At 49.0% G+C, this 20102-nt stretch overlaps 1 protein-coding gene across 11 annotated transcripts in view; it reads right to left on the reverse strand.

Moving 5' to 3' along the window:
• The window catches only part of triqk (triple QxxK/R motif containing), a 150266-nt gene that overhangs the window by 13556 nt on the left and 116608 nt on the right, over positions 1 to 20102 (reverse strand). For all 11 annotated transcript variants that reach the window (XM_072468014.1, XM_072468008.1, XM_072468013.1 and 8 more), the window contains one exon: positions 15551 to 15636. In XM_072468014.1, coding sequence (XP_072324115.1) covers positions 15551 to 15636 — 86 coding nt within the window. The remainder of the gene's footprint in view (positions 1 to 15550; positions 15637 to 20102) is intronic.

The following is a 20102-nucleotide window of genomic DNA, read 5'->3' on the forward strand; positions in this document are numbered from 1 at the left end:
CAGAGAACTGCTGCTACAGGCACAAGTGGAATTTCTGCTGCAAGTCCGGCAAAGTTCTGTGGATGTAGAAGGTGTTAGCAAGGCTGCATTTATATTGCTCAAGCTTAGCTGTCCTGAGAAGTTGGGGTGGACAACTGGAGTTGAATCTCTACTATCTTTGTGGTGATGGTCTTTCCAGACATGAAGGGCAAGGAATTATAGGATATTGACCTCGGAAATAAATGACCGAGTCAGAATGGTGTGGGACTTCAAAATAACTGAATTCCCATACATTGTTGTTCTTCTCATTTTTGGTGATTAAAACTCGGAGGAAGGAAAGGTGCTGTTGAAGTGAGGTTGGTGAGTTGCTGCTGCAGTGCATCACTGATGAAAAATATGGTGCTTAATAGCACGTCCACCATCAAGTGAATGGTCTTAGATGATGTGGAGTTTCTCGAGTGTTTCTACACTTGCAATTATACATGTCAGTAATGAGTATTCCACCACACTCATGACCTGGACGTTGTAAATGACGGAGGCTTTGAGGAATCAGGGGCGAGATTCTTCGATCCCCCGCTGGGTCGGAGAATCGCTGGGGGCTGGCGTGAATCCCGCCCCCGCCAGTTGCCGAATTCTCCGGCACCGGAGATTCGGCGGGGCGGGAATCGCGCCGGTTGGCGGGCCCCCCCCCCCCCCGCGATTCTCCTGCCCGGATGGGCCCACGTCCCGCTGATAGGATCCTGGGGGGGGGGGGGCGCGGGGTGATCTGGCCCAGGGGGGGTGCCCCCACGGTGGCCTGGCCTGCGATCGGGGCCCACCGATCCGCGGGCGCGCCTGTGCCGTGGGGGCACTCTTTTCCTTCCGCCTTCGCCATGGTCTCCACCATGGCGGAGGCGGAAGAGACTCCCTCCACAGCGCATGCGCGGGGATGCCGTGAGCGGCCGCTAACGCTCCCACGCATGCGCCGCCTGGAGATGTCATTTCCGCGCCAGCTGGCGGGGCACCAAAGGCCTTTTCCGCCAGCTGGCGGGGCGGAAATTAGTCCGGCGCAGGCCTAGCCCCTCAAGGTTGGGGCTCGGCCTCCCAAGATGCGGAGGATTCCGCACCCTTGGGGCGGCGCGATGCCCGACTGATTTGCGCCGCTTTTGGCGCCGGTCGGCGGACATCGCGCCGTTACCGGAGAATTTCGCCCCAGGTGAGCCGTTCTTCATAAGTTATTTAGTCTTTTGCTGTGCTCTTGTAGTTACAATGCTGATATGTTCCTGATCAATGGTGATCCCCAAGGTCTTAATCATGTGAGCCTTTGAAGGTTAAGGGAGAGTTTGGGCTTTTGGAGATAATTATTGCCTGCAATTTATCCAGCACAAGTGTCACCTTTTACTCATCAGCGAACGTTGTCCAAATTCTGCTGGTATGATCTTCATCAATATTGTCATCTATTTTTCAGAGAGGTTAATCAATCATGTATGTCCTATACTTTTCATGTGTGGAACAATCTGCCTTGACTATATGCAGAACAATACTTTTCACTGTACGTCGGTACACGTGACAATAAATCTAAATCTAATCAATCAATCCACTTTTACTGGTCTGAGAGAAATTTGCAGCGATGCAATTGCTTATAAAATAGAATAGAAGAATAGAAAATGCATAAACAAAATTAAAAAGAGAGAATTACATCAGCAATATCACAACAGTTCAGTGCCAATATCACAGCCAAAAAATAGAAGAGGGGGAAAAAGAGAGAAAGAATCTTAGGTCTTCATGCTCATTCCCTAACATATCCAATGGACACAAATGTGCCAATGCCTTCCAAAATGTCTCCTGCATCAGGCATTGGTGGTATATTGGGAATGGCGATGAGGCAAAATGTGGAATTGTGGGCAGCTCTCCAATCCCAGGTAGAGACAGTTGGTTGGAAGACACTTGGCTAACGTTGAAATCCTGCTATTCCTCTGTCCTGGACGAGGAGACTGCCCACTTTTGCTGACCCAGCCTGGCCTTGTACAGAGGTATTAGAGCCTCAAAATACTCCAGTTCATTGGAGTTTAGATGAGTGAGAGGGGATGATCTCAAAGAAACTTATAAAAGTCTAACAGGATTAGACGGGGTAAATTCAGAAAGAATGCACCCAATGGTGGGGGAGTACAGAACTACGGGTCATAGTTTGAGGATAAGGGGTAAATCTTTTAAGACTGAGGTGAGGAGAAATCTTTTCACCCAAAGGGTGGTGAATCTGTGGAATTCATTACCACAGAAAGTAGTTCAGCCCAAAACATTCTGTAATTTCAAGAGGAATTAGCTCTTGGGGCTAAAGGGAACAAGGAATATGAAGGAAAGGTGGGATCAGAGTATTGAACTTAATGAACAGCCATGATCATAATGAATGGCGGAGCAGGCTCTAAGGGCCAAATGGCCTTCTCCTGCTTCTATTTTCTATATATGTTTCTACCTATGTAACTTCTCCAGTGCAGTGGTGCTCATCTCCCAGGCCATGTGGTCACAGGTCCACTGCCAACCGAGGAACCAATCTGCAGAAGTCAGCAGGGTGGAGGATGACCAATGAACTGGACACCCGCGAGCGATATAACCGCTCTGAACCAGGCCATTACAGAGCAACCAAAGCTATTCTGGAGGCTTCATCTCCCTCTTCACATCGAGGCCTCTCTTCAACTGCCGTCATCTTGAAAATGCTGAAAATAAAAAGATTTGTACAAAGCTGACTCCTGGCCGAAAAAGGAAAGCCTTTAAGACGTGTTTCCTGAGGAACTACTCTGTTGATATCCTAAGGCTGCAATGATCAGCCTCTTATAATCATAACCTATTACTTTTGAATTAGTTATGACTGCAGAGGGTTTCCCTTTGATTCCCATTCCCTCACTAATCTCAGTTTTACAAGGGTTCCTTGGTGCTACACTCCATCACATGTCACTCTGATTTTGAGGGCAGCCACACTCACTTCATGGAACATGACAACTGGGGCCAAAAGACATATGCCTCGCAATTCCTAGTTTATAAACTCACATTTAGGCCACATCGCTAACTAATAATCATCTGGTGTTTTAAAAATATACGGGATTGAAACAGATTTAATCAGGAATAACAGAGAATTCCCCAAAATAAGTAATTGCTGTAATTGAATATTTTTTATAATAGGTTGAGATAGTGTTACTGGTACAAAGCAATGTTCATGGCTGAACATCCCTTTGGGCTGCGGAAAAATGTAACCAATCAAAATCAATGGGTAAATAACATTAGGCCAGGCAGCACCAAAGGTTTTGAAATGATTGTACATAACCAAAGTGGAAGAGAGCAACCTGAATATATTGAGGGACTGGTATCATAGACTAGATATTTTTCACAAGAAAGGATTGGTGCTGCTGGGCATCAAGAAGACCACCTGTGGCCAGAGCCTGCTCTTGCAGCAGGGCTGATGAATTGTTTCCCTAAGATGTTTAGATGCTGTTTTCTACCTTTTAGCAGAATCCTAAGAAATGCAGAAACATTTCCGCTGTTGGCTATGGTCTACAACAACGGCAAAGACCATTCAGCAGTCAGTTATCATTGTTAAAGCCCAGGCTATAGGGTGGCCTAGCAACCAGTTACTGCGTATGGAATTTTTAAAACAAACACAAGCAAATCACAATCAGAATATTGATTGCACCTTGACAAATTGCTGAAAGTTGCAATGTGAAAACAACAACCAGGAAATAACTTGCTCGCTAATGACAGAGTAAAAGAAGATCTGTAAGTTAGCCCATGACAAAGGAAGGTAAGGCTCGTAGCATACCTCATCCTGAGAGGGTAAATTGTTAGAAATTTCCCTGCAAAGAGGCAACTACTTTGCTTCAGCTATGTGCCGTATAATACATCATTTCAGGTTTGTAATAACCTTGTCTTGACAAAATAATGTGATACTACATTCTTTAAAAAAATGCTTGGATCATCAGTGCACAATAAATTGCACCTGGTAGAATCAGTAGCTGCAGTGATGGTGCTTTTTGTTTTAAGATTGCTCAGTGTAGTGGAGAAATGTGTAATTGTTTTTACAGCACTGAATAGAAAAGGTTAAAGACCTTCAACCATGCAACCGGTTAAAACAAATTGGAGCCCTACCAACATCAGATTTACAGTCAGTTTTAATCTTTGACCTACTCTATTGCTCATGTTATTTGAGATGTATGAGTTAATTATTTTGGTAGATAACATGTTTGCTTTGTTATTCAGCAATATTCATTTTTTAAAGAGTTTTTTTCCCCTCCTTATGCAAAACTCCACCCCGCCCGGTGGGTCCTGAGGGAAGGACGTAATGTTACATGCAAGGGATTCCCTCCAGGATCTCGTCCGCTTCAACCTGTTTGCAATTTTGCTGGTTTGGGCAGGGTCTTGGGAGGGGAAACCTGTCCTTGCCGCAGTTAAGGCTCTTGATCTATCCTTCACGTGCCCCCCCCCCCCACCCCCCACTCTCCCCCAAAGCCCAGTCACCCCACCCAAACCTGTAGGCCTTCTCTACCCTTCCCAGCCGCCCCACTTGACACCTGCCACTTTGTTCCAGGCAGCTAGCTGCAGTGCCTCTTTTGACCACTGCAGTGCTGTTCCTGGAATGACTGGAGTAATGTCTTCTTCGGTATTCTTTTGGATCAAGGATGTCATGCTTTCATTCTGGTTTGCAGGGTTCTGAGATGGTTGCTAACTCCAATGCAGTCTGTGCACACTATCACATGCAGGGCAGGTTGTGCATGGAGGGTTGGGTAGATGAGTTGTTGGGAGGTTTGTGTCCTCTCTCTGACACCTCGACTTCACTCCTGGTGAAGTCTTTCGATGTATTCAGTGCCTTCCTGAATGAACCTTGACCACTTTGGTAGGTCACAAGCCAAGGTCTCCCATGAGTCGAAGGGAATGTCTGATCTCTTCAGGGATGCCTTGAAAATGTCTCTGAAACGTGTCTGTTGTCCTCCTGGCTGTCTCCTACCAGAACCAAGTTCCATGTAGAGAAATCGCTTAGGGAATCTGGTCTCAGGCATATGAACAATGTATCCTGCCAGAAGAGCCAGCCTTGAGAGATCAGCGCCTCAAGGCTCGGCTTTGGACCACCTTCCTTGCCTGTGGACTTGGAGGATCTTGCCAAGGTACCGCTGGTGGTACCTCCCCAACATTTGAAGCATATCGAAGCATGGAGATCACTGCTGTCTGGTAAACCATGACCTTAGTTTTGCGTTTGAGATCCTGGTCCTCAACTTCACGTTTCCTCAGTCAGTTGAAGGCCGAGCAGGCACATTGGTGGCGAAATGTCAGTTTTTGCCAAGGGCTGGCTTCATAAGATAAGGAAAATTGTCCCGTTTTTTTCTGGGATCTCACTGTTGTATGTGTGTTGCGTTGTATTTTCTTTCCTAATTTCTATCTGGTAGTGATTCGACATGATAAGTGGCGGGTCTATTAAAAATCTTAGTGACTACTTCAACATCACTCATGAAATACGGTTTCCCATTTTTCTGTCATCATCTTACAGTTGTCTGCATTAAATTACAACTGTCACTGATTTACATATTTCAGCTGATCCACCTTGTACCATCCTTTTTTTCCTTTGATCATTTACAGTGTCACCCTGGCAGTCTGGCACCAGGGTGGCAGTGCCAAGGTGCCAGCTGGGCAGTGGCAAGGTGCCCACATTCCAGAGGACCAGGGAGCCACTCTGCACTCTGACCACCCAGGGGTTTCCGAAGGCCCGGGTAACCCCTGATGCCATTCCGCCTGGTCCACATTTGTGTGGACCAGCACTGATCTGCGCCTGGCGGCAGCCTCCCTGGGGAGGCCGATGGATCCCGGATGAGTAGGTACTTCCGGGTTCAGTATTTGGTCACGCCAATTTGGGGCAGAGTTCTGACTCCAACGTCTCGCGGGGCTTCGGTGAATTCTGTGAGGTGCGGAGCCTGTCAGGGGGCTGAAACCAAAGAGAAAATGCTGGAAAATATCAGCAGGTCTGGCAGCATCTGTAGGGAGAAAAAAGAGCTGGGGCGAAATTCTCCGGAAACGGCGCGATGTCCGCCGACTGGCGCCCAAAACGGCGCCAATCAGACGGGCATCGCGCCCCCCCAAAGGTGCGGAATGCTCCGCATCTTTGGGGGCCGAGCCCCAACATTGAGTGGCAAGTCCGACGCCGGAGGAATTTCCGCCCCGCCAGCTGGCGGAAACGGCCTTTGTTGCCCCGCCAGCTGGCGAGGAAATGACATCTCCGGGCGGCGCATGCGCGGGAGCATCAGCGGCCGCTGACAGTTTCCCACGCATGCGCAGTGGAGGGAGTCTCTTCCACCTCTGCCATGGTGGAGACCGTGGCGGAGGCGGAGGGGAAAGAGTGCCCCCATGGCACAGGCCCGCCCGCGGATCGGTGGGCCCCGATCGCGGGCCAGGCCACCGTGGGGGCACCCCCCGGGTCAGATCGCCCCGCGCCCCCCCCAGGACCCCGGAGCCCGCCCACGCCGCCTTGTCCCGCCGGTAAGGTAGGTGATTTAATTTACGCCGGCGGGACAGGCAATTTATCGGCGGGACTTCGGCCCATCCGGGCCGGAGAATCGAGCGGGGGGGCCCGCCAACTGGCGCGGCGCGATTCCCGCCCCCGCCGAATATCCGGTGCCGGAGACTTCGGCAACCAGCGGGGGCGGGATTCACGCCAGCCCTTGACGATTCTCCGACCCGGCGGGGGTCGGAGAATGTCGCCCCTGGGGCGAAATTCTCTTACCCGCCCCATTTCTGCGCTGACCGGCCGGCGGGAGTCTCCGTAACGCCGGCCGGTCAATGGGGTTTCCCATTGTGGGGCAGCCCCACGCCGTCGGGAAACCCCCGGGCGCCAGCAGAACGGAGACTCCCGCCGGCGGAGAATGACGCCCCTGATGTTTCGAGTCCAGATGACCCTTTGTCAAAGCTCAGGGTGCTCGCTGGAGGGCTCTCCCAGGATTCTCCGACCGCGTTGTGCACTAGCTTGAGTGCAACGCTGCCGGAGAATCGTGCCTAATATATGGAGGCTGACAAAATTTGCACATTTACATCAAGATTTTTAAATGTGACTGCTGGACAACAGAATAGGTAAAACAAAATGAAATTCAATTACTTTATGTTTCATGTACTTTAAACATAAAACACAGATCTTTGCAAAAAACTAAGTGACACTAGACCTCAAGACTGTGAGTCTGAAAGAGTTACGAAGTCCAGCGTCAAAAAACATTTATTTCTCCCTATATCACCATTAAAATAATTTATTATGCTTAACTTGCACCATATGTTGTGTAGTAATGTAATAGTGAACTAACAGCTGGACTCCAAATGATTTAACAGCTAAGAAAGCAGTCGGCTGGAGGTGGAGACCAAGGGTCCCGAACGTTTTTTGTTGCTCTCCAGTATTTGGAATGAAATCTGTAGAAATGCACACATGACACAGAAATTCAGGTTGAGAGATAGCCAAAAGTTACACATCAGAACAACGAATGCCAGAGAAGAGGTGGTGGCACAGTGGTATTGTCACTGGGCTAGAAATCCAAGGACCTGGGCTCAAATCCCACCACAGCAGATTTGAAACCAACAAAAGCATCTAAGTCGGACAAATCCAATCCAGCCAATTAGCAGCCCATCAGTCTACCCTCAAAGTGATGGAAGGCATTATTGACAATGCTATCAAGCAACCTTTACTCATCAATAAACTGCTTCTCAATGCTTAGTTTGAGTTCCATCAGGACCACTTGATTCCAGACCTCCATCACAGACTTGGTTGACATATGGACAGAACAGCTGACTCACTATGCTCGGCACTATCATATTTAAATGAGCCTTTAGGTCCATGTAAGGCCGTATTCTCCTGGCTGCACCAGCGAGGCCTCACTCAGTTGCAGATTAATATTGGTTTTCACAAACAGGGACCAGGCATGATGATCATGCTGGGGGCTCAGCGGTCACTGGAGCTCCCCGGGTGGTTGGGAACAGGAAAGTGCTCAGGTGCTAGGTTAGCGCTGCCTAGGGTCAGGGCCTAAGGAGGGCCATTCCCATGAAAGGGTGGGGGAGTGGGGGTGGGGGTGGGAGGAGACTGAAAGGGGGGTACCCTAAAGGTGGGGTGGGGTGCCTCTCCAACCCCATAGCAGGGTATGCTCACTCGTGTGTGTGTGTGGGGGGAGGGGGGGGGGGGGGGGGAGAGAGAGAGAGGGGTGAATAATGCCCTGATGACCAAAAGGATAGATGGGTATGGGCAGGGTCATCCTCATGCCTGGGTGGTGGGAGGGGTTACTCACATTAGCTTTTAGTAATGGAGGGAGAGGTTTCCCCTTGGGGTCGAGGGTGTTGCCCATGTCTGCAGGGGGTCACATTGCCCATGGGTGAGGGGTGTCGGGACCCTCAACCTCAATTTGAGATTGGGGCACCCTTTCAAAATGGCACCCTGATCTCTCAGGAGCCAGTGTTGCTGTCGGGTTTAGTTCCCAATTGTGGGATTTACCAATGAGAAACTCTCCAAGCTCTAAACAAATGATTTAAGTGTGGGTGAATACTGGTCTGGACCTCACCAAAAAAGGCCAGCACGAATCATCCCGCCAAACTCACCCAAAATGATACTTAGGCCTGGATTCTTCCATCCCGCGCACCGCAAGATTGCCAAGGGAGGGAAGAGGACCATGTAAACAAAGAACAAAGAACAAAGAAATGTACAGCACAGGAACAGGCCCTTCGGCCCTCCAAGCCCGTGCCGACCATACTGCCCGACTAAACTACAATCTTCTACACTTCCTGGGTCCGTATCCTTCTATTCCCATCCTATTCATATATTTGTCAAGATGCCCCTTAAATGTCCCTATCGTCCCTGCCTCCACTACCTCCTCCGGTAGTGAGTTCCAGGCACCCACTACCCTCTGCGTAAAAAACTTGCCTCGTACATCTACTCTAAACTTTGCCCCTCTCACCTTAAACCTATGCCCCCTAGTAATTGACCCCTCTACCCTGGGGAAAAGCCTCTGACTATCCACTCTGTCTATGCCCCTCATAATTTTGTATACCTCTATCAGGTCGCCCCTCAACCTCCTTCGTTCCAGTGAGAACAAACCGAGTTTATTCAATCGCTCCTCATAGCTTATGCCCTCCATACCAGGCAACATTCTGGTAAATCTCTTCTGCACCCTCTCTAAAGCCTCCACATCCTTCTGGTAGTGTGGCGACCAGAATTGAACACTATACTCCAAGTGTGGCCTAACTAAGGTTCTATACAGCTGCAACATGACTTGCCAATTCTTATACTCAATGCCCCGGCCAATGAAGGCAAGCATGCCGTATGCCTTCTTGACTACCTTCTCCACCTGTGTAGCCCCTTTCAGTGATCTGTGGACCTGTACTCCTAGATCTCTTTGACTTTCAATACTCCTGAGGGTTCTACCATTCACTGTATATTCCCTACCTGTATTAGCCCTTCCAAAATGCATTACCTCACATTTGTCCAGGTTAAACTCCATCTGCCATCTCTCCGCCCAAGTCTCCAGACAATCTAAATCCTGCTGTATCCTCAGACAGTCCTCATCGCTATCCGCAATTCCACCAACCTTTGTGTCGTCTGCAAACTTACTAATCAGACCAGTTACATTTTCCTCCAAATCATTTATATATACTACAAAGAGCAAAGGTCCCAGCACTGATCCCTGTGGAACACCACTGGTCACAGCCCTCCAATTAGAAAAGCATCCCTCCATTGCTACCCTCTGCCTTCTATGGCCTAGCCAGTTCTGTATCCACCTTGCCAGTTCACCCCTGATCCCGTGTGACTTCACCTTTTGTACTAGTCTACCATGAGGGACCTTGTCAAAGGCCTTACTGAAGTCCATATAGACAACATCTACTGCCCTACCTGCATCAATCATCTTAGTGACCTCCTCGAAAAACTCGATCAAGTTAGTGAGACACGACCTCCCCTTCACAAAACCGTGCTGCCTCTCACTAATACGTCCATTTGCTTCCAAATGGGAGTAGATCCTGTCTCGAAGAATTCTCTCCAGTAATTTCCCTACCACTGAAGTAAGGCTCACCGGCCTGTAGTTCCCGGGATTATCCCTGCCACCCTTCTTAAACAGAGGAACAACATTGGCTATTCTCCAGTCCTCCGGGACATCCCCTGAAGACAGCGAGGATCCAAAGATTTCTGTCAAGGCCTCAGCAATTTCCTCTCCAGCCTCCTTCAGTATTCTGGGGTAGATCCCATCCGGCCCTGGGGACTTATCTACCTTAATATTTTTTAAGACACCCAACACCTCGTCTTTTTGGATCACAATGTGACCCAGGCTATCTACACCCCCTTCTCCAGACTCAACATCTACCAATTCCTTCTCTTTGGTGAATACTGATGCAAAGTATTCATTTAGTACCTCGCCCATTTCCTCTGGCTCCACACATAGATTCCCTTGCCTATCCTTCAGTGGGCCAACCCTTTCCCTGGCTACCCTCTTGCTTTTTATGTAAGTGTAAAAAGCCTTGGGATTTTCCTTAACCCTATTTGCCAATGACTTTTCATGACCCCTTCTAGCCCTCCTGACTCCTTGCTTAAGTTCCTTCCTACTTTCCTTATATGCCACACAGGCTTCGTCTGTTCCCAGCCTTTTAGCCCTGACAAATGCCTCCTTTTTCTTTTTGACGAGGCCTACAATATCATTCGTCATCCAAGGTTCCCGAAAATTGCCGTATTTATCTTTCTTCCTCACAGGAACATGCCTGTCCTGTATTCCTTTCAACTGACACTTGAAAGCCTCCCACATGTCAGATGTTGATTTGCCCTCAAACATCCGCCCCCAATCTATGTTCTTCAGGTCCCGCCTAATATTGTTATAATTAGCCTTCCCCCAATTTAGCACATTCATCCTCGGACCACTCTTATCCTTGTCCACCAGTACTTTAAAACTTACTGAATTGTGGTCACTGTTACCGAAATGCTCCCCTACTGAAACATCTACCACCTGGCCGGGCTCATTCCCCAATACCAGGTCCAGTACCGCCCCTTCCCTAGTTGGACTGTTTACATATTGTTTTAAGAAGCCCTCCTGGATGCTCCTTACAAACTCTGCCCCGTCTAAGCCCCTGGCACTAAGTGAGTCCCAGTCAATATTGGGGAAGTTGAAGTCTCCCATCACCACAACCCTGTTGTTTTTACTCTTTTCCAAAATCTGTCTACCTATCTGCTCCTCTATCTCCCGCTGGCTGTTGGGAGGCCTGTAGTATACCCCCAACATTGTGACTGCACCCTTCTTATTCCTGATCTCTACCCATATAGCCTCACTGCCCTCTGAGGTGTCCTCTCGCTGTATAGCTGTGATACTCTCCTGAACAAGTAGCGCAACTCCGCCTCCCCTTTTACATCCCCCTCTATCCCGCCTGAAACATCTAAATCCTGGAACGTTTAGCTGCCAATCCTGCCCTTCCCTCAACCAGGTCTCTGTAATGGCAACAACATCATAGTTCCAAGTACTAATCCAAGCTCTAAGTTCATCTGCCTTACCCGTAATGCTCCTTGCATTAAAACATATGCACTTCAGGCCACCAGACCCGCTGTGTTCAGCAACTTCTCCCCGTCTGCTCTGCCTCAGAGCCACACTGTCCATATTCCCTAGTTCTCCCTCAACGCTCTCACCTTCTGACCTATTGCTCCCGTGCCCACCCCCCTGCCATACTAGTTTAAACCCTCCCGTGTGACACTAGCAAATCTCGCGGCCAGGATATTTATGCCTCTCCGGTTTAGATGCAACCCGTCCATCTTATACAGGTCACACCTGCCCCGGAAGAGCTCCCAGTGGTCCAGATAACCGAAACCCTCCCTCCTACACCAGCTGTTTAGCCACGTGTTTGTCTGCTCTATCTTCCTATTTCTAGCCTCACTGGCACGTGGCACAGGGAGTAATCCCGAGATTACAACCCTCGAGGTCCTGTCTTTTAACTTTCTGCCTAGCTCCCTGAACTCCTGCTGCAGGACCTCATGCCTCTTCCTGCCTATGTCGTTAGTACCAATATGTACAACGACCTCTACCTGTTTGCCCTCCCCCTTCAGGATTCCCTCTACCCGTTCGGAGACATCCTGGACCCTGGCACCAGGGAGGCAACATACCATCCTGGAGTCTCTTTCACGTCCACAGAAGCGTCCATTGACCTCGGGTGGGGATTTCCACTTGCCAGAGAATCCCGCTCTTTGTCATTTTTTGGGTGAATCGTGCCCTGTGACTACAGAAGCAGGTGAGAGGCTGGGCATTTCTTGGTGAAAAACTCACCTCCCGACTCCCCAAAGGTATTCCAAAATTTACAAGGCAAAAGCCAGAAGTGCGATGGAATGCTTTTCACTTGCCTGGATGGCTGCAGGTGCGACACCTCTCAAGAAGCTCGACACCATCTAGGACAAGGCAGCCCATTTGATTCCTTCACCCATCCACCGCATTAAAAAGTAACTATTCCCACCACCCCACGCACTATCTAAAAGATACACTACTGCAACTCTCCAGGTTTCTTCCATAGCACCTTCCAGACCAGCCTCTTATGAAGTCTGCACATTCTCCCCTTGTGCACATGGGTTTCCTCCGGGTGCTCCGGTTTCCTCCCAAAAGTCCCGAAAGACGTGCTTGTATGGTGAATTGGACATTCTGAATTCTCACTCAGTGCACCCGAGCAGGTGTTGGAGTGTGGCGACGAGGGGATTTTCTCAGGAACTTCATTGCAGTGTTAATGTAAGCCTACTTGTGACACTAATAAAGATTATTATTATTGATTAGAACAAGGGCAGAAGGTACCAGTACCTGCATGCTCTCCTCCAAGTCACCATCCTAATTTGGTTTTATGTTGCTGTTCCTTCATAGTTCCAATATATAACAGCGTCCAAATATAAAAGCATCATGCTTTTATCAAAATTATACTTAATTCAATTATTCATTTATCTAGCCATGATGGTACCATATTAAAACTCGAACCAGGGGATAAAAGCTATGCTTTGAAAATAGTGGGGTTTTTCATGGTATTAATTTCAGAGGAAAGTAGGAACAGTGAATGAAGAAATCAAAGTAATAGCATTACGTACTGTGCATTTAACTGCAAGACACAACTTGAATAGCTTTTTCATCAGATAAACTTTTTAAAGTCTATCTCACAGACGAGACAAGCACCAGCCTGGCATAGTCAAACTCACAGAATCATACCTTACAGACAATGTCCCAGACACCACTATCAGCAGGGTTCGTCCTCTCTCACCGGCAAGACAGACCCAGCAGCGGTGGCGGCACAGAGGTACACAGTCAGGAGGGGGTTTCCCTGGGAGTCCTCAACACCGACTCTGGACCCCTCGAAGTCTCATGGCTTCAGATTAAACATGGGAAAGGAAAGCTCCTGCTGATTACCACGTACCGTCCACCATCAGCTGATGAATCAGTACTCCTCCAAGTTGAACATCACTTGGAGAAAGCACTGGGAGTGGCAAGGGCGCAGAATATACTCTGGGTGGGGGACTTCAAAGTCCATCACCAAGAGTGGCTCAGTAATACCACCACAGATTGAGTACGCCAGGTCTTAAAGGGCATCGTTGCTAGATTGGGACTGCAGCAGGTTGTGAGGGAACCAACAAGAGGTAAAAAAAAAAAACTTGACCTCATTCTCACCAACCTGCCTGCTGCAGATCCATCTGTCCATGACAGCATCGGTAGAAGTGACTACCGCAGAGTCCTTGTGGAGGCAGAATCCTGTCTTCACATTGAGGATACCCTCCATCGTGTTGTGTGGCACTACCACTGTGCTAAATGGGATAGAATTCAACCAGATCTAGTAACTCAAGACTGGGCATCCATGAGGCGCTGTGAGCCAGCAGCAGCAGCATAATTGTATTCAACCACAATTTGCAACTTCATGACCTGGCATATCCCCCACTCTACCATCACCACCAAGTCAAGGGATCAACCCTGGTTCAATGAAGAGTGCAGGAGAGCATGCCAGAAGCAACACCAGGCGTACCGAAAAGTGAGGTGTCAACCGGTGAAGCTACAACACAGACTACTTGTGTGCCAAACAACATTAGCAGCAGGTAATAGACAGAGCTAAGTGATTCCACACAAACACATCAGATCTAAGCTCTGCAGTCCTGACACATCCAGCCGTGAATGGTGGTGGACAATTAAACAACTCACTGGAAGAGGAGGCTAAACTGGAGTCAATGAGAATCAGGGGGTAAACTCTCCGCTGGCTGGAGTCATACCTGGCACAAAGGAAGATTGTTGTGGTGGTAGGAGGTCAATCATCTCAGCTCCAGGACATTACTGCAGGAGTTCCTCAGGGTGGTGTCCGAGGCCCAACCATCTTCAGCTGCTTCATCAATGACCTCCCTTCCATCATAAGAGAAGTAGGGATGTTCTCAGATGACTGCACACTGCTCAGCACCATTCGCAACTCCTCAGAAAATGAAGCTGTTCATGTCCAAATGCAGCAAGACCTGGACAATATCCAGGTTTGGGCTGACAAGTGGCAATTACAATTGCAACATAGTAGTCCCAGCAATGACAATCTCCTACAAGAGAGGATCTAACCATCGTCCCATGACATTCAATGGTATTTCCATCGCTGAATCCCCCACAATCAACATCCTGGGGGTTACCATTGATCAAAAACTGAACTGGACTAGCCATATTAATACTGTGGCTACTAGGGCAAGTCAAAGGCTAGGAATCCTACGGTGAGTAACTCACCTCCTGACCCCCCCCTCAAAGCCTGTCCACCATCTGCAAGGCATAAGTGAGAAGTGCAATGGAATAATCTGCACTTGCCTGGATGAGTGCAGCTCCAACAACACTCAAGAAGCTCGACACCATCCAGGACAAAGTAGCCCTCTTGATTGCTACCTGTTCCACAAACATTCAATCCCTCCACCACCGACGAACAGTGGCAGCTGTGTGTACCATCTACAAGATGTACTGCAGTAACTCGCCAAGGTTCCTTAGGCAGCACCTTCCAAACCCACAATACTACCATCTGGACGGACAAGAGCAGCAGATACCTGGGAAGGTTCCCCTCCAAGTCATTCACAACCCCGACTTGGAAATATATCACTGTTCCTTCACTGTCGGTGGGTCAAAATACTGGCAATCCCTCTCTAACAGCACTGTGGGTGTATCTATACATAAGGGACTGCAGCGGTTCAAGAAGGCAGGTCATCACCACCTTCTGAAGGCAACTAGGGATGGGCACTAAATGCTGGCCTAACGAGCGATGCCCACATCCCGTAAAAAGATGCAGAAGGTGTATTTTACTTTACCTGGAGTTAGTTTTATAGAGTATTTTGAATTTGATTCCCACAGAATACAATCAGATAGCCTTCTGCTTAGTTTTGCTTTTACATTACAGACCATCGAAGACTTATGATAATTTCTAGTTTTAAGTGCAGTACTGCATAAATATTTAGTTCCTAACATTCCACGCAGATTCTGAAATGTCACAAACAATATCTCAAAGAAATTATCAATATGCAGTGCATCTCTCTTTAGGGAAAAGATAGCTGACAGCCACTGAAATGTAATGAAGGTTATCAAACAACTGCACACACCCTTATTCCTGGTGCTGTCTTCTTGGCTTCTGCTTTCAATCTTGTTGCTTTTAAAACTGATTTGGTTTTCTTATAATCTTGTTTTCCTAAGGGTAATAAAACAATTGTTAGTGAAATGCACCATTTCCATATGAAAATGACTTTGTAAGTATTTTTAAACACTACTCATAATGAGAATTTGTCAAATTAAACCCAGATCACTGCAGGAAATTTCACATTAAAAACTTAAATACTTCTGTATTAAACTTATAAATGATGCCTCTATAATATTTGCATACTCGGATCTAAAAAAAATGTTTATTTTATTTCAAATTGACTTCCCAAAGCCTATCCATCATCTACAAGTCAGGAGTGTGATGTAATGCTCTCCAATTGCCTGGATGAGTGCAGCGCTAACAATATCCAAAAGCTCAACACCATCCAGGCCAAAGCAGCCTACCTAATTGGCATCCCTTCCAACATCGTAAATGCTCATTCCCTCCATCACTGGTGCAGTGGCATCTGTGCGTACCATCAACAGGAAGCACTGCAGCAACTCACAAAGGCATCTTTCCAAACCCTCAATCGTTACCACCAAGGGCAGCAGGTTCATGTAAATACCAGCACCTGCAAGCTCCTTTCTTAGTCACATGCCATCCGCTCTATTGCCCTTCCTCACAGTTGCTGTGTCAAATCCTAGAACTCTCTTCCTAACACCACTGTGGATGTACCGCCAGAGGTTCAAGAAAGGTGGCGCACCACCAATTTTGCAAAATAATTAGGGATGGGCAATAAATACCAGCCTTGCCTGTGATGCTCACATCCATGGACAAATAAAAATATGTTCATGGAATTAGAAGACCTCCACAGCTCTAAAATACCAATATCACTTCTCAAATTTGATGTCATGAAATACGATTTGAAGATATGTTACACTTCTCACACACTATAATCGATGTGAAAATTATGAAAATGATGTTCTTTGTGCCACATCTAAGATGAAGTAGTGGAAGAAATATCCAAACTTTTCATTCTTGAACCAGGGGCGTCATTCTCTGACCCCCCAGCGGGTCGGAGAATGGCCGTTGGCCACCGTGAATCCCGCCCCCGCCGGTTGCCGAAGTCTCTGGTACCGGAGATTGGGCGGGGGCGGGAATCGGGCCGCGCCGGTTGGCGGGCCCCCCGGCTCAATTCTCCGGCCCGGATGGGCCGAAGTCCCGCCGAGAAATTGCCTGTCCCGCCGGCGTAAATCAAACCTGGTATTTACCAGCGGGACCAGGCGGCGTGGGCGGGCTCCGGGGTCCTGGGGGGGTGGGCGCGGGGCGATCTGGCCCCGGGGGGTGCCCCCACGGTGGCCTGGCCCGCGATCGGGGCCCACCGATCCGCGGGCGGGCCTGTGCCGTGGAGACACTCTTTCCCTTCCGCCTCCGCAACGGCCTCCACCATGGTGGAGGCGGAAGAGACTCTCCCCACTGCGCATGCGCGGGAAACTGTCAGCGGCCGCTGACACTCCCGCGCATGCGCCGCCCCGAATGTCATTTCCGCGCCAGCTGGCGGGGCAACAAACGCCGTTTCCGCCAGCTGGCGGGGCGGAAATCCCTCCGGCGCCGGCCTAGCCCCTCAATGTCGGGGCTCGGCCCCCAAAGATGCGGAGCATTCCGCACCTTTGGGGCGGCGCGATGCCCATCTGATTGGCGCCGTTTTGGGCGCCAGTCGGCGGACATCGCGCCGTTGGGGGAGAATTTCGCCCCAGATTCCTCTGCCCTGACCCCAATGGTTTCCCAATGGAGTTTGCAAGGAATCAAAACCATTTTTTTGAATACATTTTTTTTTAATATAAATGTTTTTTATTGGGTTTTTGAACAACGTATATTTACCGTTAAGTACACAGGATAAGCGCCATATATATATATTTATATATATATATGTGTACACATATATAGAAGAGAAGGGCACACCCAAACATACCAAAGAAAAGAAAATGGTAAATAATTTTTAAAAATACAATAAGAAATAAAATAGAATAACTTGTAGGGTATTGTGCACCAGGTCAACAGCAGCAACTCTGTACACCTGGCAAAATTATTTACAACACGTAAGTGGGCGACTGTTGGTGGGGGGGAGGGAGGGGTGGGCGGGGGTTGGAGACTGGGGAGGTAAATATTCATTTGGGTGCCGGAGAAACAATTACAGTGGGCAATACTCAAATGGGTTTGGTGTTGGTGTTGTTGCTTCTCCCGGACGGATCTCACTGCCGTCCTGCGCTCACCTCCGCTTCTGCAGTTCCTCCCGTCTTTCATCTTTATTCTCCTCGCTCCCTGCTCCTGGAGATGCCATGTTCGTTATTGTATTCCGTGCCTTCCTTCCGGCTCTCATTTCCCTGCCTCCCCCCCACCTCCCTGGTTCTCCTCTCTTGTTCCCTGTCTCTTCATCCCCCCCCTGCCCCCCCCCCCCCCCCCCCCCCCCCTCTCCTGTGATTCGCCTTTCTTTCCTATTAGGTTTAGCTGTCCCCCCCGTCCCCGGTCTATCTCAGCTAGCCAGGGGGAACGAGCTAAAGTATCTACAGCTCAAAAACTTCCTACGAAAGGAGACAAGGACGTACCCACAACCGCCACTACTGGAAGAACTACTGGACGCAAGCATACTAGATAAAGGAAACTATAGTGACATGTATGACCGACTAATAGAAAGGGCCGACACCGTACTGGACGCAACAAGAAAGAAATGGGAAGAGGACCTGGGGATTGAGATAGGGGGGGGGGGGACCCTGGAGCGAAGCACTGCATAGGGTCAACTCCAGCTCCACGTGTGCAAGGCTCAGCCTGACGCAGCTAAAAGTGGTACATAGAGTCCACTTAACAAGAACCCGTATGAGTAGGTTCTTCCCGGAGGTGGAGGATAGATGTGAACGGTGCCAAGGAGGCCCGGCCAACCACGCCCACATGTTCTGGTCTTGCCCCAGACTTACAGGGAACTGGACAGCCTTCTTCGAGGCAATGTCCAAAGTGGTGGGGATGAGGGAGCCATGCCCGAAAGTGGCGGTCTTCGGGATTTCGGACCAGCCAGATCTCTTCCTGGGAAGGAGGGCGGACGCCCTTGCCTTTGCCTCCCTGATCGCCCGTCGTAGAATCCAGTTCGGCTGGCGATCAGCAGCACCACCCAAAGCTGCAGACTGGCTGTCCGACCTCTCGGAATCTCTCCAAATGGAGAAGATCAAATTCGCAATCCGAGGGTCAGACGACGGCTTCCACAGAACGTGGGAGCCATTCGCGCAATTGTTCCGGGACCTGTTTGTGGCCAACGAACAAGCAGACGAATAGCCAGGTAGCCAAGAAACAGGGGAAAGTCACCAACACCTTTTTTAAGTTGCCTCCTTTCCATGACTGCTAGTAACTGTAGCACTCACTTGTCCTATGGTAAGGGAAGAGGATTTTCTTTTTGCTCAGATCTTGCTAATCCTAAATCCTGTCCATGTTTTTCTTTATTTATTTCATGGATGTGCCTGGATACAGTTCCAAGTCAGGATGATGAGTGGTTTGGAGTGGAACTTGCAGGTGGTAGTGTTCCTTATCCATCCGCTGCCTTGGTCTTTCTAAGTGGTAGAGTATTAGGCATAATTTGGCAGCCCAGAATTAGATATAACGTTATATAAATACAACAGAGTCACAATAGACATTAGGAAATTAGGTTGAGGTCAGTGTGCAGTTCCCCTTCAACTGGCAGCCAAATGGGGTTTAGTGATTACCTACAGAGTGATGCACTCACTCGTTTTGATGGAATGCCATACCAGAGACAGGAGTAAAACGCAAAATCCAAAATTATTTTTGAAAGGGAAATGAAAAACTATTTTAAATAGAAATAAATGTAAAGAGTATGAGGAAGGGGAGGGGGATGGGACTAACTCTCTCCGAGAGCTAGCATAGGCAGAATAAGCTGACTGGCCTCTTATTGTTCTGTAAAATGCCATTAAGTCTAGAATTAAAATACACAATTTCTTTATCATAGAAATGAAGGTAGAGAAAGCCAAAGGTAGATTAAAATTCAAATTAGCGTTTTCTAAATGGGGCAAAGAGCAGGAGGTTACCATGAACTGTGTCTGCCATTGTTGAGCATACTGAGTACAGTTTTGGTGCCACATCTTATGAAAAACATTGGGCGGAATTCTCCCCCTCCCACGCTGGGTGGGAGAATCGCCGGGGCGCCGCGCACGCAATTCTCCCCCCCAAACCGGTGCGGCAAAAGTCACGGCTGGCCACTGGGAGAATCGCCACTCGCCGTTTGTAACGGGCGAGCGGCGATTCTCTGGCCCGGATGGACCGAGCGGTCTGCCCAACATTACGGCTTTCCGCCCGCGCCGCCTTGTCCCGCCGGTAAGGTAGGTGGTTTAATCTACGCCGGCGGGACAGGCATTTTAGCCGCGGGACTTCAGCCCATCCGGGCTGGAGAATCGCGGGGGGCCCGCCAACCGGCCCCCGCCGAATATCCGGTGCCGGAAAATTCGGCAACCAGCGGGGGCGGGATTCACGCCAGCCCCCGGCGATTCTCCGACCCTCGCCCTTGATTTGTGAACATT

The sequence above is a fragment of the Scyliorhinus torazame genome, chromosome 11 (assembly GCF_047496885.1).
Source record: "Scyliorhinus torazame isolate Kashiwa2021f chromosome 11, sScyTor2.1, whole genome shotgun sequence".
Classification (NCBI taxonomy): domain Eukaryota; kingdom Metazoa; phylum Chordata; class Chondrichthyes; order Carcharhiniformes; family Scyliorhinidae; genus Scyliorhinus; species Scyliorhinus torazame.